The sequence below is a fragment of the Bipolaris victoriae genome (genome assembly GCF_000527765.1).
Source record: "Bipolaris victoriae FI3 unplaced genomic scaffold scaffold_23, whole genome shotgun sequence".
Classification (NCBI taxonomy): Eukaryota; Fungi; Ascomycota; class Dothideomycetes; order Pleosporales; family Pleosporaceae; genus Bipolaris; species Bipolaris victoriae.
Genome location: NW_014575369.1, coordinates 88801 through 114299, shown reverse-complemented (window position 1 = coordinate 114299; position 25499 = coordinate 88801). Strand labels below are relative to the sequence as shown.

Sequence of the window (25499 nt, the reverse complement as noted above, 5' to 3'; positions counted from 1 at the left end):
CAGGCGCAAAGCGTAAAGGCCATGGTGGCTGGGCGCGGGGAATGGAGGCATCCGGTGCCCTGCCTGGACCCTCGTTTTGGTCCGCAGACCCCACCGTGCTGACCCCCTCACCCCCAGATTCCAGCGCGTATGTCGAGTGAGAGATAAACTAAATTCCGTTTGAGGCTGAGTCGAATATTGTTATCGTGCAGTAATCGAGTCTGGGCGCGGGCAACCCCCGGATTGGACCCACGCAGCACAGGGTACACCTGTTGAGCGGGCGTATGACGTCGGGGCTGTGAAGTCGCGTATAGGTGCATCACGCGAATTGCCACAGGCAGTCCCTGGGCATGGCTTGGCCCTATGACGACTTATGATTGTTTGTAAAAGCAAACGCGACCTCCTCCTTTTCTCAGTTCAAACCATTCCATTCGCATTCGACAATTCCCACTCCGCAAAAAACAAACTCCACAAGCCACAGCCGTCCACTATGAGCGTCAACGTAATTGACGTCGGCGTCAGCAGGGTGCGTGCCTGGCCCCTTGCATGCTACCATTGCCGGCATGCCCATTGCCCCAATCGGCATTCGCTAACCTCCCCCACAGATTTCTGGTGCCCGCGAACACCAGGAAGACAGATACATTACTCTCCTCCCCGGCTCCATCAAATCTCGCAAAGACCTCGCCATCTTCGCAGTCTACGATGGCCAGTAAGTCCCCTGTCAAACACTAGCCACTGTGGCGTTGAGGCTGACTGTTCGGCCCACAGCGGAGGCACAGAGGTCGTGAACCATGTGGCGCAGCATCTCCACACACACCTAGAACAGCAATTGACACATCCGAAAGCATCGACTATTGCAGAGTACAAGCATGCAATCCAGTGCGCGCTAAAGGCTGTAGATCGTGAACTTGATCAGGCTGACCTGCATGGCGGCTCAACTGTAACCCTGGTCCTCGTTGACACTAAGCAAAATCTCCTCATCCAGGCAAACCTAGGCGACAGCCATTGTTACTATGCCGAGCATGAGGTCCGCTCTCCACAATCGCTCTCCCCCCATTCGCCCGCACGGTCAGACTCGAGTATGGGCTGGAGTGTTGAAGCCCTAAGCGTAGAACACACACCAGATAGCCCGTTGGAGAAGCGAAGAATTGAAGAGTCGGGCGGCGCAATCAACTACACATCCGGTATCGCCCGTATCGGCGGTGTCAGCATGTCGCGTGCGCTCGGCGACCTCGACTTGAAGAAGCCACGCGTCAACCGCCTCGCTGGCCATGATCTTTCAGATCTGGTAGGAGTAGAAACTGGCCTTGCACCAGGAAAGGCTGCAAAGCACGACCTCGTGTCCAACAAAGCTCATTTCTCCGTACGAACGCTCAACGGCCAATCCCTTCTCCTTTTAGCATCTGATGGTGTTGGTGGAGCGCGCGAGGCAGAAGTAGCCGCGCAGTTGGCTGTAGACAGGTGGCAACAGGGCAAGGAAGCAAAGGAAATTGCCGAGGAACTGACACAAAAGGAGGGCCAAATGAAGGGTGCAGACAATTGCACAGTTATTGTGGTGGTGCTGGACACAGAGAACAAGGGTCGCAGGAGTATAGAAAGCGGGAGAAGGAGTTTTGACGTTTCCTCAGAACGAAGTAGTTCGAGGCGACGAAGACGGTCTAGCATTTCGAGCTTGAAAGACTGGATCCGTGACCTTTAAGCTGCCGGTGCCACATTGGATGTCTATTCATTGCCAATAAAGATATGGATATTGTTAAGGGAGGGACGGGATGGAGGTATTCTTCTTTGAGCTGCTCAAAAATCATGCAGGCCATGAGAGCGTATCCGGCGTATGTAGGTGCATCAAAAGCGTCCGTATTCTCGTGTAACTTATACTGCATTTTGCATCATAGCATCGATAACGAGAAATGAATGAAAAATTCAAAAAGTGAATAGTCTATGGTTCCGTACATGATCGCTGAATGTCTCCTTCATCCCTGAATTAAGCAGGAATCACTCCAAGAAGTGAAACTTGGTCGCCTTCACACATCTCATCTAATCTCCTTCTTTCGCCTTCAAATAGCATGATAAATAGATCTCTATTTTATCATCCCTTTCAGGCATTGTCTCCGCTAATAATAAACGGGTATATGAGGTATAAGTGACTACAAGTTCTACTATCGTGGACGGGAACTGTTGGGGGCGGAGCTGTCCGTATCGTTGCGGGTAGCGTCAATATCACAGATAGAAAACAAAGGCACGAGAAAAGAATTAGAACTTGGAAGATTTGCATGTCACCTTCTACCGTACTCGTAAACTCCCATTTTATAGTCCAACTGACCGGCTCGTAGTGTTAGTATAAGGGTCGTGAGCGACCCTGTGCCACCGGGTACAATAAGGACTCTACGGTAGTTGTCCTTGCGCCGTTATAAATGCCCTCTACAACCTCACACTGATATCATACAGTAAGAAAATTAATTAATTAGATTCTAATAATAGTTAGCTCTCGTGTTCATATGCCGTGTATTGAAGTGTATTTTGAAGGTTGAGTAGCGCTTACAATATATGAATACCTAGGATTATTCCAGCCGTTTGTTTACATTAGTAAAGTATATCAAGGATTTTCCAAGAAGTTTATTTTGTGCTGACTTCATTCTTTCGAAAGATGCATTGTTTTAAAGTTTTTTTCATGGACACGTTACTCATAGCCAGGTAAAGTTCATACCTATATAAACACACAACTAACACGCAACAAATCCAACTCCATTGTTCACCTGAGTTACCTCTTTACATTACAATACTACATATCTCTCAAAAATGGTGTCATCTTTGAGGCACTACCTCCAATTCTTAGCTATACTATGCTTTGCTTCTTTTCCTTTGGTGAATGCGCTTCTCGCCGAAGAGGGAACATTGGCTGGAGATGATTCCGGTGTACCACCAACCCCCTTCAACGAAGCAGCACTCTTAGCAGTTCTTGATCAATCACCTGATCAGAAGTCCCCAGCAAATCTTTTCAAGTGAAACGGTGACTCTCAACATCGCTCCAAAAGGATCCCAATTCCCTTTACAGGGGATCCTAACCCTCAACCAAACGGGGATTGTCAGCCACTTAGTGGGCATTATGCTGAGAGTGCTGACGACATACTTTGCAATCAAAAACATAGAACCGCGACGCTTTCCTACGCATCTCGCCGCTCTTTGTGCAGTAACGGAGGTAGACGAATAATTGAGTGTCAACTTTGCTACGGCCTTGGAGTTGCATTCCCTTCGGTAAGCGCTTCTTCCTTCATAGTACTACTTTATTTATCCGAGATATAAAGCTATACTCCCCCTAATTCGGTACCTCTTTTGCTACTTCTAACTTTGCGGTATAAAAATAGGCTATCTACGTCGAATACCAAACTTGCGGTGGAACAAAAACATGTGCACAAGGCGAAGAGCGATACAATCGATGGGGAAGACGGGAGCCGTTCAGCAACTGCGTTCCTACAGATACTATCTTCAGAGCCATCATCGCAAAGGGAAGTGCTCTGCGGGAATATTGCACTAGCAAATTTACGTTTTCGTCCGCTGGAGGTGGAAAAGGCAGAAACTTTGCCTTCAAGTCTCGGCTTTACAATAGCGATACGGGCGACCGGGAGCCGGCAAAGTGGATGTATCTCAAGATAGACGGGGCGTATGCTCGATCGGCCCAAAGCGTCGAGGACTGGTCTACTACTTTCGAGATCAATCAGAATGATAAGGTCGAGATGTGTGCCTATCCATTCGACACGGGAATGAATTTGGAACTGGACTGGTCGGCTTCCTTTGCTTAGAGTATACTCTTTTTTTTTCTGTCTTTTAATCCGGCACAACGGCTGCTGTAGCAGAATTTTCAATGGAATTGCCACGCGCTCTGCACGCGTCTATCTTTTCATCTCAACCACAATGACGACTTCTGGTAACAATGTATTTCAATCGTGAATTTTACTCCAAATACATATAAAACAGTAATCTTTATAAATCTCGGAATTTCAAAGAAATATTGTCGAAGCATTCCTCTAGTGAGATGACATCGAATTAGGGCTATTAACGCAGTTGCTATGACCGCTATTGTCGCCATTGCTTGCATTAACTTCACCACCTAGGAGTATCGAAATCGATACCCTTACGATACTTGGAGCTGCCATTTTGCAGTATCTATTTCCTCTTTACCAAGACCTTAGTGTCGTAGTTATTGTCGTTAGCGTTCATGTGTTGTCAGCGCGCAACATCGTGCTGTTTTGTGATATTTCCTTCAAACCCCCCAAACCGCCTTCCTCTCCCCCTCCACACTTTCTCACTGGGGCTACGAAAGAACCACATTCACCCTCCCCCCCTCCAAAAACCCCTCAACATCGATCCATCCACAAACACCGCCATCGGGCATTCGCACCTCGACTCTGGGGTGCGAAGCGGACTGTATGCTCCGGTGACGTGGGCGAAATTCAACTCGGTGGTTAATGCGGGGGCGGGAATGCTTTTTGCGATGGATAATGAGTCGCCTACGCAGATTGTTTTGCGGGAGAGAGGTGGTGGTAGTGGTGGTGGTGGGGGGAAAGGACAAAGTGCGACGTTGCCGGAGTTGAAGTATTGGTCTGATGTCGTGTTTCTGCAGTGGCAAATTGTTACGGGGAAAAAAGCGAATTTACAGTTCGTAGTCAGACTCGGGATTACGAATCAGGCTACCCTCGATATTCTGGAGCAAGTTTTGCGAAAAAAAACGGGTGTGCGTATGAGGAGGGGGTGGTGGAGGTGGAGAAGGATGTTGTTTGGAGGGTAAAGGAGGATGAGGAGAGTGTGACGGCAATTCTGGGGACGCCGAATGGGAGTGGAGTGGCGAGGTTGCTATCGCATCATAAGAGGGAGTTGAGGCATAAGGTTGCGGAGGAGGTGAGTTTAGTGAGGTGGAAGGGAGAGGGGGTTGGGGAGCCGAGTTTGGTGTTTCGGATTGGGAATGTGTATGGGGAGGAGGATGGGGGGAGTCAGGAGACAGTTCGGGGTGGGAGTGTTTTGTAGGAGTAGAGAGTGATTGTTTTTATGGTTGGGTTTTAGTGGGTTTTGTTATACTTGGGCGTTGTTTTGGATGAATTACGATGTACTGATGTGTAACTGGGACTTCGTGAAGTGGGCGTCAACTAGTTCTTTAATACAAAAAGTCTTTTGTCTTCGATCTTTTAACAGATAGTAGATCCCATGATCACTTTCTTCCTCCAGTAACTTGCCCAACATCCACCCTGGACCTATCCTCCTGCCCATTCTCCTTCACACTTCGCTCAACACTATCAAGCAAACTCTCGCTCCCGGTATTAACACCCACGTCACTGCTACCCTCGTACTCTTGCTTCGTATTCTGCGTCACGTCTTCCCCACGACGCTGTTCAGAGGTATCTGAGGCATTTTGTTGGCTGTATGAAGACTAAATGTAAATACTTAGTACGTATGTATGTAAATAGAAATGTCACGTGAAAATCAAGCAGAATGGTACAAAAATGTAGATGATGAGACGTACCTTATCCACTGAAGTACTCAAACCAGCACGATCATTCGAACCCCCAGTCTTGAATGGGACGCTGGGATCGCCTTTAAAAGTGCCAGATGTGTCGTCGCCAGGATTGACGGGGTTCTGGGGTTGTGTGTTGGAAGATTCTTGGGCGGTGAGGGAAGACATTGTGGACTTTTGTGGTTGAGTATTCTCAATATTTGGAAGTTGAACTCTATTCGGCTTTGTAAATCTGAAAAATGAGTTTGAGGCGCCTTGAGTATTCTAGAAGGTTAGATTTTGGTAAGATGTAGTGGTGACGATGTTGCGGGTCAAACGTCATAGTGACCAACGTGTGGAGAGACCCTGAGATCAAGAATCCATCGCTTAAAACGATATAAGCGAATGAAAATCACGTCTTGACATGAATTGTTATAGTCCAGATGAATTCTTTGTGAACATCCAAAATTGTTAATATGCGGTATAACTACAGGCTATTTTCTAAGCAAGATCATCGCTTCAGATAACAAAATCTATTGTCTAGTCCTCTACAACTTGCTCTTGGCAACCGAAGCATCCTCAGAAACAAAAAGCGATTGTGACTTCTTCATCGTCTCGATGGCTTCCCGCTCAATGCGGCTAATAAGCTCCTCGTTGGTGGGGATATCGTGGATCAGTCCAATGACTTGACCAGCAGTCCAGACCTGAGAATATCAGTATTCATCCAAGCAGAAAGGCGCATTGTAAACTTACACCAAAGTCCTTGTCACCGTTCAGGAAGACCTGTCGGCCACGCTTGCCGCTCACAAACTCGGCTACCTCCTCGAACTTGCCCGTTGGGCTGGTCTTCTCAACATTGACAGCCTGCAGAGCAACCTTATTGGCGAACAAACGGGAGGTGTTCTTCCATCGTCGAAGCACCAAAGTAGTGTCTGTTTCCTGAGCATCTACGATGGCTTGCTTGATGTTCTGGTGGATAGGAGCCTCAACGGTACACATGAATCGGGTGCCCATGTTGATACCGCACGCGCCGAGGGCAAGCGCGGCAGCCAAACCCTGACCATCGGCAAAGCCTCCTGAAGCGATGAACGGTACGCCGAGCGACTGGCGGGCTCTGCTGAGCAGAATGAAGTTGGTAATGTCCGTCTCGCCAACGTGGCCGGCGCACTCGAAGCCGTCAATGGATAGGAAGTCAACACCAAGCTTGACAGCAGACTGTGCGTGCCTGATGGTAGTGCACTTGTGTAGGATGATTGTGCCAGCAGCCTTCAGTTGCCTGATAACTGGGCCAGGGCTGTTTCCTGCCGTCTCGACGATGTTGACCTTCTCCTCGATGATGACACGGGCGTACGCGCCATAGTCCGGAGGAACCATGGCGGGAAGGAGGGTCAGGTTGACGCCAAAAGGCTTGTTAGTCATGGTTCGGCATCTTCGGATCTCCTTGCGAAGGTCTTCGGGGGTCGGTTGGGTGAGGGCGGTCAACTACGGGTATGGTAAGGAGCGGCATCTTGACATGGTAATGCGATGTATGCCTACTATTCCAAGACCACCTGCGTTGCTGACAGCCGAAGCAAGCTCAGCGTATCCCACCCATTGCATACCTCCCTGCACAACGGGCACTGTTCACTGTTAGCAACCATACGTCCGAGTCGCAGTGGGAGGTGAACGTGCGTACCTCTGATGCCAAGGGCCCTCGTAAGTTCGGTGTTAAAAGGCATGTTGGGCGCACAGTTGGGTCACAGCAAAAGTCAGTGACGGGTATAAAGGATAAAGCGACTGCTGAAAACAAGAACGTGGGAAGAAAGATATCTAAAACGTGGAGGCGCGACCTGGAGACGCTCGCGCCAGTTGGGGCATGTCAGGTCGTGTGGGGAAGCCATGTGCCTCGGCAACTCGGGCAGCGCGACGCCAAACCAAGGTAAATGTCCGTCAGATGATTACTCTTGCACCGATTCGCCTACTTTTACGACTCAACATGGCTGAATCGCCGGGTACAATTTCTTTTGGCAATGACGCGCCCCTCGTCTGATGAATAATATTGCCGGTGTATTCAGCAGCAAAAGTCAACGAGGAACATCTGTCACATGCTTCTTGGCACTGTCTAGTAGTCAACATTCTACACATCTATTTCATCGTACTCAGCCAAGTAAATTGTACCAGTAGTTTTTGATGAGAAATAATAGCATAAATGAACATAGCTTCAACTAAACCCTACAGTTAATCCCAGGGGTTTTCGTGCGTGGAGAAATGCGAGCAAAAGCACTGGTTAGCTAGAGCAGCAAGAGTACATCAGAAGAAAGGTAGAGTAATATGAAGCCGAAGCTGCACCACTCTTCTGTGCCGCTTGCGGGTTGTGATCATGATATCCGGTGTGGCTGGTGGGCGACAGCTGCAGACCAAAGTACGACTACGTAGTACAGCAATTCAACCCTATTCTAAACCATACCAAACACCGCCTCTATGCATAGCCTGGAATTCTGAATCAAGCCAAATACTCCCACCCTCTCAACGCTATGAACGCAGCTTCCCAAGCCCGAATTTTCTCGAAAAGTAAAGGTCCTAGAGGAGTCAGAAAAAATACGAGTGGGAAAAGCTATGAGTGATGAATCACTTACCCAAAAGCCACGAGGAAGAAGCCACGAAAGCCATCTAACTAGATTCGATTGATGGCCACGCCACAGCCATGCTTTGGAGGTTGGCTCGAGTAGGTCGCTGACAACTTTCCGCGCATATGTTTCTGTCGGCATCGCCGTTCCTGACAAAACATTAGCATCTTACTTAACCCATGGAGTTTCTTTGGCCTACGCTGAGAGTTCCCTTGACGGAACAAATAGTCTTCCTCTATAGGCATGTACAGCGAATTTGGTGGAAGACGCTTCTTGACATCAGATATCCTACTCTTCACACCACCAGTCACGACCAGAACAACTTGAACACTACTCGTAGTCAGTCTCTCGCACGATGCTCGGCTATATGGCAAATACATACCCAAACGGCGCCATCTCTATTCTAAGCGCATCCGTATATGAATGCAGCGCTGCCTTGGACGCATTATAGCATCCTATTCCGCGTCAGCTAACCGGCATATCCAAAAGAAAGAAACGAATACATACCACCGAATACATACGGTACAATACCAGCAACAGACCCTATATTGGCAATCTTTCCTTTCGCTTCTATGAGAAGCGGGGCAAAAGCCTGCACCAAACGAATACAACTAAACACATTAATTTCGAACACCTTGCGCATATCCTCGATTGTTAGGTCAAGCACTGGGACTGTGTGGCTTACGCCGCTGTAGTATTGCGTCAGCACCTCTCTTCACCCAACTCCCACACGCAACGAACAAAGAAATAAAGTAAAGGGTAGTACAGGGTCCAAGTTACTCACACATTGTTAACCAAAATATCAAGCTTTCCATCCACGCGCTCGGAAATCTCATCATGCAGCGCCTGAATACTCGCATCGGACGTAACTTCAAGCTGGATTGCTATGACGCCCTCACTCACAAGCGTCTTTTTGGCTTCTTCGGATCGAACAGTGCCGAATACTTGGAAGCCGCGGCGGAGGAATTCTAGAGCGAGTTCGTGGCCGATGCCGCCGGGGGTGCAGCTGTGGTAGGGGTTGGGTGTTAGGTGTGTGGCTTTCGGAATAGATAGAGGGGAGGGAGATGCTCAAGGCTCGTACCCCGTGATTAAGGCGGTTTCTTGACGGGTGGTCATGTTTCTTTTGGGTGTGTTTTGCGATAGTGCAAGTGTTGGTGTGGAGTTTCTGACGGGCCTTTCTCTGGCCTTTGATCTCGTATTGTATCTGTAACTTTTGTATTGTCGATGTGGCTGAAGAAAGATTCAATAATTCAATTTTCGTGAAGAGAAATGTCGAATTCATGGAAGAATTTCCGGGAGTATGATATATAGTCATACCGCTTCCGTGGTGTTTTAAGTCCCGGAGGTACGAGTATTATGATTCGGCGCTCGGGAAACTGGGCAGGCCGCCGACATTTCCGTGGAAGCACCGTCACATCAAGAACAATGCACCCGACACGTTGATTTATCGCTCTATTTAGACTTCGCTAAGGTAATGAATGAAAAAAACAAGGTGCTCTCTGGATGTATAGTGACACTCGGTTCCCATAATGGCCAGGCCTTTTACTACGGCTTGGTTCTAGGGAAACACGGATCTACTCTGACTGAATTGATTGGGACTAAGCACATCGAAAAGAGGGACGAAGATGAAAGAGGCTGATGACAAGCTATGATACAGTCTTTATCTTAGTCAGGGTTTGGAGTTCCAGACTGCAATGAAGGGTCTGAAAAGTGGACATCAGAACATAACCCTTAACCCGTACTTTGCCACAAGCTCGTAGAGTATGTATGATATATTAGCTACGGGAATTTCGACTCGATTCAAATGATAATGACCATCGGTTCTTCCACTGCTTCTATTCCCAAAAATATCCAACCTCTTCCATACAAAAAGCCGTCTGCACTCCAGCCTAAAGATGATACTTGAACAACGGACTCCTATCTCCCATCTTTTCCAACTGCGCAGGGGTATATATAGCGCGCCACTCCTCCTCCGTCTTTTCCGCATTCTTCTTATTAATCCTGAAGAACAAGAACTCAAGCGTGAAGGCACACACGAGCCCCGCTGCAGCAAATGAGAGCGACGAGCCGAATCCCGTTTCGTATTTAGGCGACTCTTTTTCCTGGAAAATGAAGGAGCCGACGATGCCTCCTAGGTTGCCGATGCAAATCATAGTTGCGATACTATTTTGAAGAGTCAGTTTTCCATGTTCATATCGGCGTTAATGTCATGATAGAGTGGGAACGACGTACCCGACAGCTCGCTTTTCGGGTCCGGCAAGGTTATTAATGGTCCAGGCATTGCATCCGGGGAGAATAGGGTAGAGGCCGATGCAAGCGACGTGAACTGCAAAGTAACAAACTGCGACGTTTTCCTTGATGGCTTCTGCTTTGGCGAATAGAATGGCGTATGCAATGATGAGAAGAGCCTGTCCGCTGGCGATAAAGGGCATACGCCATGTAAACCGATCAGCAAGTAGGGAAGATACTAATGCTGAAATTGCGCCACATGCATACGGTGGTGCAGTCATGAGTTGTGCGGTCGTACTTGTGAAACCCACTGTTGGGACCATAAGTATTTTTGAATGGATGCGAGCTGGTTGTACGACTTACTGTTCTTCAGAATCTGAGGCATAGTAAATTTTAGTCCGTAGTTTGGTACAGCGTTACTCGCAAAGACCATAGCTTGCAGGTATATCTGCCAGTCTTTTATAACCTGACCGATGACACCCCATTTGACCCTCTTTTTCTTGCCCTCGGCATTGACCTGTCTCTCTCGCTTGAGACCGCGCGTGACAATGTGTGTGAGGCGAAGGAAGCGCGCTTCGTCGGCTGTGAGCCATCGACCGGCTGCGTGATCGGGCGAGTCTGGCAACAAAAAGAAAACTGAAGCGCCTAATAAAACAGTGGCTATTCCTTCCAGAATGAAGATCCATCTCCAACTTCATGCCCAACTATGTCAGTTCTCAGTCTTTCAGCAAGATGCTCAGGGCGACACTCACCCCTCAAGTCCAGCGATACCTATATCCAATGGTCAATTACGCTCGGAAGTTATCGCAGAGAACTTGCATACCATTCATTTTAGCAATCGCAGCAGCCAAAAGTCCAGAAAACGCTCCACTCGTAGCAGACGCACAGTAAAACAACGCCATACGGAACTGCGTACGGTCTGGCGGGTACCACTGGCCAACGAGGTAGATAGCGCCAGGGAAAAAACCGGCTCTGTGGTTGCTTAGCAAAGTGTTCCAGTTCACAGTTGTGGACAACGAACTCAAATAAACCAAGGAAAAACCTCGTAGCGCAAAGACCCGCAAGATTTTGTACCAGTCCCATGACTGTCATAACGGTACCCCAGCACAGCGTCAGCGTACCCATGTAGTACGATGGGCGTTTGAACTTTGCGAGAATCATATTGGAAGGGATCTCGAAGAGGACATATGGGACGAAGAAGACCATGAGCGCAACATTGTAATCTGTGCCTTTCATACCCAGAGTTTTCTCGAGGCCTTCGATCTTGGCATTGCTTTTATGTAAAGGTTAGCGGAAGCTTGATATGCTTGCTTGAGCAAAGGGATGTTTCTAACCCAATGTTTGCCCTGTCGAGATGAGAGATGAGGTACAAAATAGCAAGCATGGGACATAGGCGCCAGTCAACCTTGTGGAAAATCTTCTTTTGCTCCGCCTTGTCGACGCTGTAGAGAAATTCTGCATCTTCTTGGCTCAACCCAGCTCTCATTGCCTGGTGCAAATGATCCGGTAAGCCTGCAAGTGATGACTTTTCGTTAGGAACCTCTTCCATGGTATAGGCATGGTCTTTGGACTCAGAATCATCCATTGCGTCGCGCGCCATCTTGACTGTTGTTGACAAAAGGGATGTCGATGGGAAATTCAACAGGCTCCAGCCGACAGAAATGCAAGATGGGACAGCAGAACATTATACATCACCGCGAATCCTTACCCGTAGTCGTGCCACATATTAGCGAGGACTGGCATTATCTCCACCGTCGACCCCTCATGCACGTGGGCATGTGAGCTCACCATGGAAACTCGGCACTGTTAATGCTCATAAGCCGGTACCAGAACTGGATCCGAGAAGCTTGGATAGTGTTAGTGACTTCTTAGTCCTCATATTTATGCATAAGAGTACTAGACTCAATGTAATATGAACGTCGCTGCTACTGAGTGTACTCAGCAAGCCTTAAGCTACTTTCGAATGTCTATGTTATTTAAGAAGAAATCTCGTTTCTTAACCCAAAAGGCTCCGAATCTTACAAAACTCAGTATGGCACATCAGAAATCTCGCTCAAGATGTCCTTCTAAGCCAAATATTTGGATAGTTACTTGTGGCAGGATTGTCCAACGTGGCATGTAAAGCGATTTGCCCTTCCTCGGTTTAGTACCACGTTACGATTTGGCACTTCCCACAATACTGGTTGGACACAGGTGCGAAGCACAAGGGTAACAGTACCCGATCATAACCACCTACCCAATACAGTTCAGTTGAATGCAGCGTTACACAGAAAATTGGAAAACATGGTCTGTGTGATACGGAGAGCCAAGCCCTGGGGTAAGGCGGGGATGTGACGTGGGAGCCTCCTTGGCAGTGTCTTGTCATAACGGTGACTCGGGGAAGATTTTTGCGATCGCGATAACATTGGGCGAAAGCACAGTCGCTTGTCAACTGCCGATGGTTTGCCAAGCCTGTGTCTTCTCATGCTTGGGTTATCGGATGAGCTGACTGACTCGTTGCAGGCTCAGGAGCGGGTAAAGCACCTTGATTTCACTGCGACTCGCTATACTACTCAGGAATGAAGAAAAGCAAGTATTGTACGATGTATGATGGTGGTAAGGCGGCCGGTAGCTGGTCTAAGTACTTCAGATAGTGCCAAGGCGCTATTCCTTACACAGTACATAGGGCTATAACAAACCACACTGCATATTTCCAAGTTGATCGTTGTAAAGATCCTTGTGCTAGCCATTGGCTGTGGAAGTCTCGATCAAGAGGGTAGGCTCGTGCGTTGGTGGTATTTTCAGTGTGGAACAGCCTGACTGTCATACTTGGTAATAGCAGCTTTACTTCTTCAGTAATGTTTTACTACATGTGACTCTGCTCAGGATTATGCATATGCGTATATTGCATTGTCAGCTCACCTTCTTCGTCTCTTCTTTCCAGTGTGCTGCAGTTGGCATATGTATGTGGTATTGTCATAAATTCATGCCACGTAAGGGTGTTAGCATGCATGCTGAACCAACAACAGTTGATCTTGTCACAGAATCCTTGTTGTTCCTAGAGTATCAATATCACAACTGGCATCTCAGGGGACTGGCATCCAACTGGCATATGCCATAATTCTCTCAATCTCCGACACGCGCATAGGAGTCAGCGGTACCGATTGTTATGTCTGCGTGGCGTTGCATGATGGGGATGCATAGTATTAGAACATCTGGGTGGCTTGTTCCTTCCTGGGCTCGCGAGTTTTAGAGCTATTATTCTTCTACTAAATGAGACAAAGGCCACGATCTTATCTTCATTTACATCACATCTGATATCTTATAAATGGAAAAATTAGCCCAGGAAGGGAATACCTGCGGAGATGTGCAGTCAGACTACGATTATGTAAGCACCGAAGGTAACGTGCGGGATCAGTAAGCTGGGCAGATCAGTAAGCTGGGCACCCCACCAAGCTTGACGCGACGCTCTCCACAACCACCACCATGCCGCGACAACAACGTTCTATACAGACTTCTCGTGAAGGCAGAATAAGCCTTNCTATCGCGTCTTATCGTAATAATCCAAAACAATCTATTCGTGCTCTCGCAAAAGCTTTTAATGTACTACAATCTACACTACACACACGTATCCATAGTATCCAACCATAATTAGAAATAGCCTCTGTCAACCGCAAGCTATCACCTATTAAAGAACAGTCTCTTATACAGTAGATTCTAGACCTTAACCAACGTGGTTTTCCGCCCCATATTATTAACGTACGACGGATAGCAGACGCTCTACTTACTGCGCGCGGCTAAGATCCACCTCCAGCACCTATTAGCAAGAAATAGGTATCGCGCTTTATCCAGAGCTAGCTAGAGCTTTAGATAAAATAGACTAGACGATTATATAGTCAGCGTGCCTCCTATAAGAATCCTATCGCGATTATAGCCTAGTTTAAGCTAGTAGAGGAGACGCGCCAGACGTACGGCGTTCTAAATCAAGACATCTATAACTTTAATAAGACTAGATTCGCGATAGGCGTCGCTAGCACGTTAAAAGTCATAACTAGCTCTAATAGAGTTAGTAGAGCAGTCGTTATACAGCCAGGCAATCGCGAGTGGGTAACAGCTATCGAGTGCATCAACGCGTCTAGCTAGTATCTTCCACCGTTTATAATACAGCTATGTTTCATAAATCTGGCCTTGCCAAGCTCCACCACCCCACTAACACCAACCCCACCCACTTTTTTGAATGCCCACCACCAACGCTACACCACGCCGATTCGGCCAAGAGGTATCTCAAAATGTGCGCCGTCGTCGAAATATAACGACTATAGAGCGTAACATTGCGATTAGGATGTTACGCGCTGGCGCAAGCTTCAAAGAAGTAGGTAAGGCTTTTTACCGTGACCCCTCCGCGATTAGAAAATTGCAGAAAAAGTTCAACCTTACCGGCAGTACTAATGATAAACCTCGCTCTGGGCGTCCAAGTATACTATCGCCTCACCAGAGAAAGCTTATCTATCAGCTAGCACGAAAATCGCCAAAGATACTATATAAAATACTTGCTGAAGAGGCAGTATTTATAAACGCTGATAGGACCCCTTCGAAGCTCTCTAGCCGTACCACACTATACCGAATCCTTAAGCGACATAATCTTACTAAATACTGCTGCAAAAAGCGTCCAAAGTTGGATCCCCAGCGTGCTCGTCAGCGATACCAATTCGCATGCCAATACCGGAGCTTTCCTTAGCATAGGCGCATAGTCAAGTTCACAGACGAGTGCTCAGTTCAGAAGGGCTCTGGTGCTACACAGGAGTGGTGTTTTCGATATCCAGAAGAGAAATGGAAGCGCAGGATGATTACGGAGGCTCTGCCTATCCAGGACCCGCAGCAGATAGTGTGGGGGGCTATATGGGTGGATGAACGTGGGCGGGGGCGACGGAGTCCTCTCGTGATCATGGAAAGGGATCCCTATGCTCCCCGCGGTGGGTACAGCGCCCAAAGTTACATCCAATGCCTTAAACAAGGTCTCGTACCTTACTGGAGGCCTTCTCAGCTTTTTATGCATAATAACGCGCGCATCCATACCGCTCGTAGTATCCGCAACTTTCTCACCACCCACCAGATTACACCTCTCAACTAGCTAGCTTATTCACCAGACCTCAACCCTATTGAGCACCTCTAGTGGGCCCTTAAACGAAACATGGATCGCTTCTATCCACAGTACTATAACTATAGCAAAACTTAGGAAGAATGGGATGGTTTTTGTAGGGCTCTAAGAGATAGCTGGCGCAGGATACCCAGCAGCCAGATCGCGGCACTAGTTAAGTCAATGCCGCGCCGCCTCCGCGCCTGCCGCGAGGCACGAGGTTGGCAAACTAAATACTAGTATACGAGAATCAATTCCATTTTTCAAATTTAAGAAATATGAAGTTTTGGTGGAGATATTGGTGGTAACAGCACGGGCGTCAATATTTGATGATGGCGGGGTTTCGGCTAGCGAGGCCAGACTTATGAACTAGTACTGTACTATCTAGTAAGGTCCACTAGAGTAGCTAGTACCGCGACCTCCCACAAGACTGGACTGTTGCAGTATTAGACAACGGCTGGACGACTGATCAGCTTAGTATAGAGTAGATAAAGCACTTTAATTAGCATACAGCTGCTCGTATAGCTAGAGTCTATTAGCTACTTATTCTAGACGGCTATAGTAGCCACGCCACGCCAGAGTTTGATTAGTACTGCGCTAAGAATAAGATTATCACTCTCTGTATGCCGCCTTATACGTCGCACCTCCTCCAGCCTCTAGATATAAGCTGCTACTCTCCTCTTAAGCGCGTATATAGACGCGAGGTTAAGAAGCTTACCCGCTATAGGGTCTACCACGTTAATAAGATAGACTTCCTTACAGCCTATATACGGATCTGGCCGACAGTTTTCACATAGCAGAACATCTAGGCAGGCTTTTAAGCAACAGGGCTTGTCTCTCCTTATCTAGATCGCGTACTATCGTCGCTCACCGTAGCTAGAACACCGTCTCCGCTATAGATAACCACAGACAATAACGCCGCTGCGCAGACAGAGACGCCTTATACAGTAGCAGAGCTTTAGCAGTAGGTACGCTATCTCTAAGAGCGGCTACGCCGAAAATCCAAGAGCCTAATAAGCGTTACGATACGCCAGCTTACTAAAAGCGCTTAGCTTACAATGCAATTAGTAATAATACTTATAGAGGAGAATAAGAAGCTACGTGCAGAAGTCCAGCGTTAACGGCAAAAGTAGAGTTAGCAGCGTCAATATATTACTTCTAGTGGGGTACTCTAGATACAGCGGGCTCAGCAGCTTACTGTAGAGGTAGAGAGGATAGTCATGGAGGCTAGCCAGAGCCAGGCTGGTGAGCGACGTCAGCGCGCGCCGCCGACGTGTACAAAGTGCCATATTCAAGAGCATACTCAGACTTCATGCAGAGCTATCTAAAGAATTATACCTCTTAATTTTATTTTATTTTATTACGTTATTGTGGCTCAATTGCACAGAGAGTCGCGTCAAGCTTGGTGGGGTGCCCAGCTTGACGCGACTCTCCTCACAACCACCACAATGCCGCGACAGCCACGCTCTATACAGACTTCTCGTGAAGGCAGACTTTGGCTTGCTATAGTATCGTATCAAAATAACCAAAAATAATCTCTCCGTGCCCTTACAGCAGCGTATAATGTGCCAGAATCAACGCTACGAGCGCGTCTCCGCGGTACCTAGCCACGATTAGAGATAGTCTCTGTTAATCGTAAACTATCGCCAATTAAAGAGCAGTCTCTTGTACAGTAGATCCTAGGCCTTAACCAGCGTGGTTTTCCACCCCATATTATTAACGTACGACGGATAGCAGACGCTCTACTCGCCGCGCGTGACTAAGATCTACCTCTACAGCCTGTAGGCAAGAAATAGGTATCGCGCTTTATCCAGACTCAGTCTAAGCTTTAGACGAAGTAGACTAGAAGACTGTATAGTTAGCGTGCCTCCTATAAGGATTCTATTATAATTATAGCCTAGTTTAAGCTAGTAGAGGAGACGCGATAGACGTACGGCGTTCTAGATCGAGATATCTATAACTTTAACGAGACTAGATTCGCGATAGGCGTCGCTAGTACATTAAAAGTAGTTACTAGCGCTAACAGAGTAGGTAGAGCAGTCGTCGTGTAGCTAGATAATCGCGAGTGGGTGACAGCTATCAAGTGTATCAACGCGTCTAGCTAGTCTCTTCTACCGTTCATTATTCTCTCTAGCAAAGTCCACTAAAGTAGCTAGTATAATAGGCTTCTACTTAACTGGACTATCGGCGTCTTAAATAATAGCTGGACGACTGACGAGATTAGCGTAGAGTAGGTAAAGTACTTTAACTAGCATATAGCTACTCGTACAGCTAGAGTCTATCGTCTGCTTATTCTAGATAGCTATAGTAGCCACGCTACACCTGAGTTCGACTAGTACTGCGTAGAGAACAACATTATTCCTCTCTATATGCCGCCTTATACGTCGCATCTTCTCTAGCCTCTAGACGTAAGCTGCTTCTCCCTACTAAAGCGCGCGTACGGACGTGAGATCGAGGAGCTCGCCTATTAAGGTCTCCACTATATCGATAAAGTAGACTTCCTTATAGTCTATGCACGAATCCGGCCGACAGTATTCACGCAGCAGAATATCCAGGCAGGCTTTCAGGCGATAGGCCTTATTCCTCTCTCTCTAGAGCGTGTTTTATCATCACTAACAGTCGTCCAGACGCCATCTCCACCACAGACGACTATAGATAGAAATGCTATAATACAGGTAGAAACGCCGCATATAGTAGAGCAGCTTCGGCAGCAGGTGCTCTATCTCTAAGAGCGGCTCCGGAAGTAGTCAGATAGCCCAACAAGCGTTGCTATACGCCAGCTCGCGAAGAGTGCGCAGCTTACAATACAATCTGTAACAATACTTATAGAGGAGAATAAGAAGCTACGTATAGTTAATCAGCGCCAGCAACGGAAGCAAGGCCAGTATCGTCAATATATCGCTTCTAGTAGAGTACTACGGGTAGAGCAGGCCCAGCAGCTCGCTGTAGAGGCAGAAAGAGTGGTCATGGGCACTGATCAGAGCCAGGCTGGTGAGCGACGTCAGCGCGCGCCGCCGACGTATTCAAAGTGCCATCTTCAAGGACACACTCGCACTACGTGCAAGACTAAATAATATATTATATCTTTAAATTTCATATTATTTTATTGCGTTGTTGTGGATCAATTGCGCAGAGAGTCGCGTCAAGTTGGGTGGGGTGCGCAGCTTACTGATCCGCGCAGCTTACTGATCCCGCACGTTATAATCATTTCACATCTTGACGGGCGCAAAAAACTAGGATCGGTAACTGAAACCACTGTCTAAATCTTTTACGAATGCTATCACTCATTTGAAATATCTGGGGTGGGTACTGGCCCCACAGGTGGCTTGCTTGTAGGCATGAAGGCCTGGTGTATCGACCTCTTACCCCAACTAGCAGGGTAGTCGATATTCGAATGGAGCAGGCCATAGCTCCCGAAGAGAACCAAGTCGTGCTCTTCCTCCGGACCTACCCAAATATTCTCAGGCTTAATAATTCTGCTTTGGATCTTATCCAAAAACCTCCTCACTTCGCCCAAGTCATCGATAATCTTCGGAGTCTCATCTGGGCCGTTGCGAATATATAATCGACGAACCAAGTGATGCATACACTGGAATGACTTCTTGCCGGTAACAGGGTTAACCCATACCAGCGGGTACTACAGCGTTGTTAGTTCTTAATAGCGTAAGCTTCCTCTAAGTATAAACATACCCTCTTTTGCCAGTCTTTACTTGCCCCTACGTACTTTAGCAGTTCTTCTTCTGGCTGCTCTCTGCCCTCAGTCACCACGCCTAGGCCGTTCGGTGCATAATGACAGTCCTTGAGATTCTCAAATGGGAAGTAGTTGTAATCAGCCCAACTATGATCTGCCATTCTCTTCTCCTCGTCGCTTAGCATGTCGTACAACTGTTCAACGTCGAGAAACGCCTGACGTCCTGGCCGAACTTCCATAGTCGTACCTGAGCCGTCAGCCCATTCTACAGTTTGCTTATCCAGGCCTTCCGTAGGAAACTTGATCGGTCGGAGAATAGTACACTTTGAAATGCCATGTCGCCAATAGAATCCGTTCATGTACCACATGTGGAAACGGGTACGTCCAGCTTCAAAGTCCTCGTCTGAGAGCGGTACACTGTAGTAATGACTGAGGTTAGCGTCGCCCATGTCTAGACCTGGTTTGCCGTAGCGCGGGTCGTCTTGGGGGCCTTTCCCAATGAAGTAGAACAAACCCGCATCAGGAACCTTGATAGCTTGGAAGGAGTCCTTTATCAATGTTAGCACTTTGCTAGACTTGCTGTGATGTGGATGTTCTAGCCAACTTTCGACTTACCCGAAACCACTGGTGAGGATGAAATAAGTTAATCATGTCGTCGTCGTCCTCAATTATCATGTCTGGATCGAGCGCTCGCAGCAATTCCCAGGAACGCCTCGGTTTAAGGTCATGTTGACCTTTGATAATAAGAAGCTTATGCTCCCAGATCGCTTTCTCTAATTGAGCCACAATCTCTTCAGTAAAATTGTTTAGATCAAGACCTGTAATAACAGCTCCAAACTAAACAAAGTATTATAAGCAGAGGTAATGTATAGTCATATTATAGAGACTAGATGAATCCTACCTTGCATGTCTTCCCTTCAGGATGGACCAGAGGCTCGATCTTGAAGTTGCTCGCCATGGTGTTTAGAATAAGAGACAGGTGTACAAGCTGAGTTTTGCGTGCATAGAATGTCGATTGCAGCTTGGCGATTAATAAATGATAAAATATTCATTTACTCTAGTGATACCATACGTTTTCTTTCTACAGCCCTATTCACATGTTCGGGGAGTTTTATCGACAAATTTAGTAAGTCAAAAGTAGACGTCGGGGTCCGATATGGACTAAAATATACCGAGGCCCGCGGCTTGCTTGCAGCCCCAAACATCGCGGCAATTAAGTACATTTCGAAAAACTATATTCATTACCATGATAGTAAAATAGTAGTTTCTCTGAACTAATACGCTTCTCTTATTAATCCGCTCTTATGTACCTCTTAGGCTGTATTCAGAGCGGCTATTATGTAACTACGCTAAATACGTGTTGTAGTATAGTACTATGTAATTACACTTTGAATAAATATTATCATTTTCTCTAATCCAAAACAATTACCTTGTATTATGAATTCCTTAGCAGGAACTGGACTTGGAATTTGTTACACTGTTCTGTAGTTTTTGAAACCTAGCATAAAAAACGTTACTCAATGAAATATCTACATATATTTAACTAGTCTAGCATTGTGAGCAGCTTATCAAATGCTGTTCTTGACTAGAAAAACAAAATCCCGAATGCCCAGAGCCTCACAACCTTTCGTGAACCGTTCCTCGAACACCAACTACCTGAATACCATCTCCATGCATGCTGTAAGGCACAAAGGTTTTCCGTTCCAGGCCCACTGTTTCTAGAAGGCGATCCCACTCATTCAGCGACCGCTCGCGTGCACCATAGTTGGCCATCATGAGCAGATCAAACGAGGCACCATACCAATGTGCGCCCTCATCGTGAATGATGAGCTCATCCAGCAGAATAACCGAGTCCGGAGCGAGGACCTCTTTAATTTGGGAGAGAATACTAAAGCAGGCTTGATCAGGCCAGTCATGCAGAATATTTCGCAGATAGTAGATGCAGGCCCCCTTAACTGGTTGAGGCTGGGTGAAGTCATGGTGAACAACCTTTAGTCCTTCAATGGCCGTTGCTGAGTCGATAGCTGCCCCGTGGGTATCCTGCAGCACAACACGCCCTTGCAGCCAGGGAAACCTCTTCAATGCCTCCCGGCACTGGTGCCCATAGCCGCCTCCTACGTCCACAAAGAGCGTTCGGTGCTCATCCCCTGTGCTGGACTTGTGCATATAATTCTCAAGTGGAAATACATCAAGCCAGCTCTTTTGCCCAACCCGCTGGAACGACATATACTCGTTGAAGGCTTGTTGGTGCCGCGGTCGCTGCGACAACCATTCAAAGAAGTGTAGATTGGTGTTCTTGGAGAGTTGGAATGGGAGGTTTTTGTTATCCTGAGGCTGCTTATACGAGTTCTCTGACATCCACTTTGGTATGGCATTGTACACTGCAATGTTTCTCTCGGTCCTGTATAGCAAAATCAATCATAATACAACGAAGAGACCTAGATCAAGAAGTCAACTTACACATGGAACATGACAGACTCTAGTCCCGACATGGACAAGTAGTGCGTTATATTTGTCGCCCGGTATTTGTCGATATCAACCTGCTCCACCATCCACTGCGTCGCTGCGTAGCGCAGTATTCGTACAAGTAGTGGCTTTTCAACGCCCAATTCGGTGGCCAGTTCACTAGCGCTCATGGCCGCCCCCCTTCGCTCAGAAAGGAGTCTCCACAGCCCCAGATTAATACCCACCTGCGCCATGTTGGGCGGCAAAGCACAGAAGATCAGCCGCTGCATAGTATCCCACGTTTGCTCGAGCTTCAAAGAAGCCATTCTAGCAGCTTCAAGAAAGCGTAAGCGTTTTTCCTCATCATTGCGGAGGGAGATGGGGATGTTTCCTGCCGCCAGAGACTCTAGAGAGTCGAGGATAGTATCGGCTGCAATACTATCATGGAGATGAGTGTTTGCAGTTTTGGGTAGAGATGATATCGAAGCCATGATTGCAACTGAATCGGTGATTGGTTGATACAGAAGCTGCTGGTAGGAAAGTTAAGACAGTTTTTGATGAGTAGCATACCGAGTTATATGCGAGTATGGTAAAATGAGTAGAAGGCGATATGGTCCTGGATAGAGAAGATCAGTGCATCAATCGGTATGTTGATTCAAAATTGCCAAGAGATTTCTGCATTATCGGTCGCCGAAGCAGTGGTTCTAGAACATCTTGTTTAATTTAGGGATAGCATTCAGAACTTGAAACAGGAATTCTCGTACTATCATAGCGTCCTCTGCTATGCACCGAAATTGAGGGGAAAAAACCAGCCGAGCTACCAACATGGCAGCTGGTTTAACCTTCCGAGTCAGTGTCTGACCAACTCAATCACGTCTCCCGTAAAACTTCGTCTACCTGGAGAGACAAGGACCCCAAGAGAAAGAATATCTTGAACCACTCGACGGATGCTACTTATTGACCGAACTCTCGCTCCTTCTTTAGTGTTGGTTTGATTTGAAGTCAAACAATCGGTGGGATAGCCTTGATATTGAATTAGTCCAAGGTCGTCAGTATGTATGGCCACAAAATGACGTGAAACACGCGTGTAACGACGTTGGTTGCAGGAACTCAGATATGCATGCGTATCTGCATTTCAACTCGATGATATCTTGGCTTGTAGCCATACCCTCCTGTGCTTTTGACGAGCATGACTTCGCCCAAGCACAATGCAACGCAGCCCAGTCAATTGAACGCCGATGCATAAAAAAGAAAGGTGACCAATATCATCTGTACGGCTGAAAGCAGTTGGGCTCCTTTCCCATTCCCCTGGATTCATTCCCTCCTACATCTGTAGCTTTATAATCTCCACTTTCTCCGCCACTTTCCTCGCACACTCGCCTACTAAACTTTCACACAGTGCTAGGAGCTGGTTCTTCATCGTCGCATCCTCGCTGACTAGCAGCCCTGACAGCAGCATGTCCCGCAGTCGCTCGAGCACCCCTTGCACCTCGAGCACCCGCTTCATTAGCAGCACCCGCATCATGACTCGCCTATCGGCACCCCGGATCGGCAATGTTCCGCAGCGCAGCGGCTCGCACTCGTCGTCTGCTGGTGGAAGCATGATGTCATTGTTACTCTTACCACCGCTTGTACTGCATGACGAAGATGATTGGGGTGATGAGGAAGTCCCGCTTTCGTAGTTGTGTATGGGCGCCAGTATCGATGTCCACATCGAGATGCCGTCCGGTTTGAGCGCGATGAGAGCCCTGTCAATGGCCTGGCAGATGATGAGCGCCATCGAAGGCCGCATATAGCATGCGTTGGGGCATCTCATCGCGTTGCGGCAGCTGGTGATGAGTATTCGAGACGTAGAGAGGCCGGCCGAAGTCGACGCAGGATATGAAATAGGTGATGCATGCGATAGGTGGTCAAGGAGAGCGGATGTACAGCTGCATGATATTTTCGATGGAGTACCATGATCCAAGGAATGGATAAATTGTAGTTGTGTCTCTTGTTGCAGAGAAATTTCGTAACTACAGCTTTCAATACTACTGCTACTTGTGGCTGGGATTAGCGGTTCTTCAAGTTGCTGATCCGGATGATGGCGTGGTTCGTGGTTGTCTGGAGTAAGCAGCTCACAGTATGGGAGCCCTTCATCGAGAAGTATGGGTGTGGAAATGTAGAGTTGTTGCTGCTGCTGTTGTTCCCATGTTGCCCCACAGAAACCTGTATCGAGAGGCTCTGGACCAATGTGGAACTCGGGCGACATGGAAAAATGACAATTTCCCATTTCCTTGGAGGTATTGTAATGTGAACTGGTGGGGTCTGGTAGGCCGTGTAGAAAGCTATCATCTAGCAACTGACTTGGAGAGAAACCCGCATTGTCGGAGCCCGGCCCTTGAATAGTCGGCGTCATACTGAGGATGGCAGATGTGTTGGACATCATGCTGTGCGGAGCGACAGGCGCCATCCAAAACGATGCTGAAGTGGTGATGTCAGACTCTGTCGTAGGTGCCGAATCCCCCTTCGAGCTTGCGGGCGCACTATTATCAGTGCTCTGGGAGGGTTTGCTGTTATTGCGAGTGCGTGGTCGTCCTGCACGCCTTGCTGGGCTGTACACACACTCTATGCCTTTCTTCGCACATCTGCGACATTTCGGCCGTTTCTGATCACATCGGATCTTGGACTGCTGACAGCTGTCACACGCAAGTCGGTACTTTGGGGGTTTTTGCGTTGAGGAGCTTCCCTTCACGCTCAAGTCATTCTTCTGGCTACCTGATTCGGCGTTGACACTCGTTTGAAAAGTCAGTAAGTAGTCGCGATATTGCGGTACATATGTGTCCTCATAGTCATAAGACATGTGCACATATAGTACATCTTGAGGCTTACTATTCGGCCATCGTATCCATGCAGAAAACAAAATGTACCAGATGGCTATTAGTGCAGCAGTACTGGACTCTTGTTCACTATATGATATAAAAGGTCCTCAAATCAGTATACAATCAGTGGTTCTATCCGCTGTGTACCAATCTTCAAACTTCATAAAAGTTGGGCGTTAATATATTATACTGCACTAACGCGATTCCTCGCAATCGATCCTAGTAGATCCTTGTGCGGCAAACTCGATAGTGCTTCGTGCAAATTCCTTGTTGTATCAAATCGATCGAGCGAGCGGCTTGATCCGGGAACGCCGAAACAGCGAGCGACGTTTAAAAGGGCCTTCCTCGGTCGCACGTACTATACACTGTAGTACCAGCATTGGGAGAAGAGACCTCAGGGCCTTACCATCTCCATCTGATTACCGTCTTACGCGGTCGCTTTGCGCGTCGACATGGGAGGCTAGTCAGCTGCTTACGTAGTAAGCTAGGCTACCAAGATAGGCATGAAATACTAGAGTTTTAAAAACGAAATCGATCTCTAGAGCTCTAGCTAGTAGCGTTGAACGACGCTTTACTAAATACTAAGTAAGCTATTTCTATCGCCGTTTTCTAGACGGAGCTCTCAATCCAGTTAACAACCGGTAAACGTAATCCAGTTAGCAAACGATAACGTGGCCGAACACACCCTAAACGATGCAAAGGACAGAGCCAGTGTTTCCGGGCCGAAGTGACAAAAGGGCCATATCAGCTCGCATGATTAGATCTGTACACCATTTGGGAGCGCCTGCCGTTGATCTGCACAAGTTCTCTTTACTCCAGCCCTGCGTATGCCTCTTCCAGTTCACTCGTTTGTTGGCCCATCCAACCAATCAGTTGAAAGATGAGATATACCGGAAATCAACCGAAGAAAACTCACTTAAAAGGGCCTTCTTCGGTCCGACCTGTATTTAGGTACATGACTAAGTAAACGTAAGGTCCCCCGTGCTGGTGTCCACGGGTGCTAACGATTACTTGCAGAAGGTGCCTCGCTCTGGGACAGCTGGCCGGATGGCGCACAGATGATGAACGACTAGACTGTCGATGGAACCAT

General features: G+C 47.6%; 12 protein-coding genes across 12 annotated transcripts; 5 read left to right on the top strand and 7 right to left on the bottom strand.

Annotated features, from left to right (window-relative positions):
* Positions 1–469: 469 nt before the first annotated feature.
* Positions 470–1678, top strand: COCVIDRAFT_93534 (hypothetical protein; the record flags this gene model as incomplete). Its single annotated transcript, XM_014703326.1, has 3 exons — positions 470–505; positions 585–688; positions 748–1678. The coding sequence occupies 3 exons, from the start codon at positions 470–472 to the stop codon at positions 1676–1678; spliced, it is 1071 nt and encodes a 356-aa protein (XP_014558812.1).
* A 1097-nt stretch (positions 1679–2775) lies between these two features.
* COCVIDRAFT_35860 (hypothetical protein) lies at positions 2776–3776 on the top strand (the record flags this gene model as incomplete). Its single annotated transcript, XM_014703325.1, has 3 exons — positions 2776–2978; positions 3012–3231; positions 3342–3776. 3 exons carry the CDS (start codon positions 2776–2778, stop codon positions 3774–3776), a joined length of 858 nt encoding a protein of 285 aa, XP_014558811.1.
* A 692-nt stretch (positions 3777–4468) lies between these two features.
* On the top strand, positions 4469–4762 carry COCVIDRAFT_93581 (hypothetical protein; the record flags this gene model as incomplete). Its single annotated transcript, XM_014703324.1, has 1 exon — positions 4469–4762. One exon carries the CDS (start codon positions 4469–4471, stop codon positions 4760–4762), a length of 294 nt encoding a protein of 97 aa, XP_014558810.1.
* Positions 4763–5179: 417 nt separating this feature from the next.
* On the bottom strand, positions 5180–5650 carry COCVIDRAFT_93652 (hypothetical protein; the record flags this gene model as incomplete). Its single annotated transcript, XM_014703323.1, has 2 exons — positions 5180–5398; positions 5492–5650. The coding sequence occupies 2 exons, from the start codon at positions 5648–5650 to the stop codon at positions 5180–5182; spliced, it is 378 nt and encodes a 125-aa protein (XP_014558809.1).
* A 359-nt stretch (positions 5651–6009) lies between these two features.
* COCVIDRAFT_14134 (hypothetical protein) lies at positions 6010–7179 on the bottom strand (the record flags this gene model as incomplete). The annotated part of the gene is made up of 4 exons (XM_014703260.1): positions 6010–6165; positions 6215–6943; positions 6998–7080; positions 7137–7179. The coding sequence occupies 4 exons, from the start codon at positions 7177–7179 to the stop codon at positions 6010–6012; spliced, it is 1011 nt and encodes a 336-aa protein (XP_014558746.1).
* A 793-nt stretch (positions 7180–7972) lies between these two features.
* COCVIDRAFT_93409 (hypothetical protein) lies at positions 7973–9183 on the bottom strand (the record flags this gene model as incomplete). Its single annotated transcript, XM_014703322.1, has 7 exons — positions 7973–8020; positions 8077–8216; positions 8267–8397; positions 8450–8522; positions 8575–8756; positions 8852–9073; positions 9149–9183. The coding sequence occupies 7 exons, from the start codon at positions 9181–9183 to the stop codon at positions 7973–7975; spliced, it is 831 nt and encodes a 276-aa protein (XP_014558808.1).
* A 773-nt stretch (positions 9184–9956) lies between these two features.
* Positions 9957–11896, bottom strand: COCVIDRAFT_35856 (hypothetical protein; the record flags this gene model as incomplete). The annotated part of the gene is made up of 7 exons (XM_014703321.1): positions 9957–10230; positions 10300–10606; positions 10660–10988; positions 11049–11067; positions 11120–11204; positions 11392–11569; positions 11631–11896. The coding sequence occupies 7 exons, from the start codon at positions 11894–11896 to the stop codon at positions 9957–9959; spliced, it is 1458 nt and encodes a 485-aa protein (XP_014558807.1).
* Positions 11897–13153: 1257 nt separating this feature from the next.
* On the top strand, positions 13154–13396 carry COCVIDRAFT_93586 (hypothetical protein; the record flags this gene model as incomplete). The annotated part of the gene is made up of 1 exon (XM_014703320.1): positions 13154–13396. A coding segment is annotated over one exon (243 nt), but the record flags the coding sequence as incomplete, so codon positions are not given.
* A 1188-nt stretch (positions 13397–14584) lies between these two features.
* On the top strand, positions 14585–14767 carry COCVIDRAFT_71031 (hypothetical protein; the record flags this gene model as incomplete). Its single annotated transcript, XM_014703319.1, has 1 exon — positions 14585–14767. A coding segment is annotated over one exon (183 nt), but the record flags the coding sequence as incomplete, so codon positions are not given.
* Positions 14768–18692: 3925 nt separating this feature from the next.
* On the bottom strand, positions 18693–20061 carry COCVIDRAFT_24748 (hypothetical protein; the record flags this gene model as incomplete). Its single annotated transcript, XM_014703278.1, has 4 exons — positions 18693–19049; positions 19103–19651; positions 19719–19940; positions 20005–20061. The coding sequence occupies 4 exons, from the start codon at positions 20059–20061 to the stop codon at positions 18693–18695; spliced, it is 1185 nt and encodes a 394-aa protein (XP_014558764.1).
* A 659-nt stretch (positions 20062–20720) lies between these two features.
* COCVIDRAFT_35854 (hypothetical protein) lies at positions 20721–22039 on the bottom strand (the record flags this gene model as incomplete). Its single annotated transcript, XM_014703391.1, has 2 exons — positions 20721–21504; positions 21564–22039. The coding sequence occupies 2 exons, from the start codon at positions 22037–22039 to the stop codon at positions 20721–20723; spliced, it is 1260 nt and encodes a 419-aa protein (XP_014558877.1).
* An 833-nt stretch (positions 22040–22872) lies between these two features.
* On the bottom strand, positions 22873–24390 carry COCVIDRAFT_35853 (hypothetical protein; the record flags this gene model as incomplete). The annotated part of the gene is made up of 1 exon (XM_014703318.1): positions 22873–24390. The coding sequence occupies one exon, from the start codon at positions 24388–24390 to the stop codon at positions 22873–22875; it is 1518 nt and encodes a 505-aa protein (XP_014558804.1).
* Between the last annotated feature and the right edge of the window lie 1109 nt (positions 24391–25499).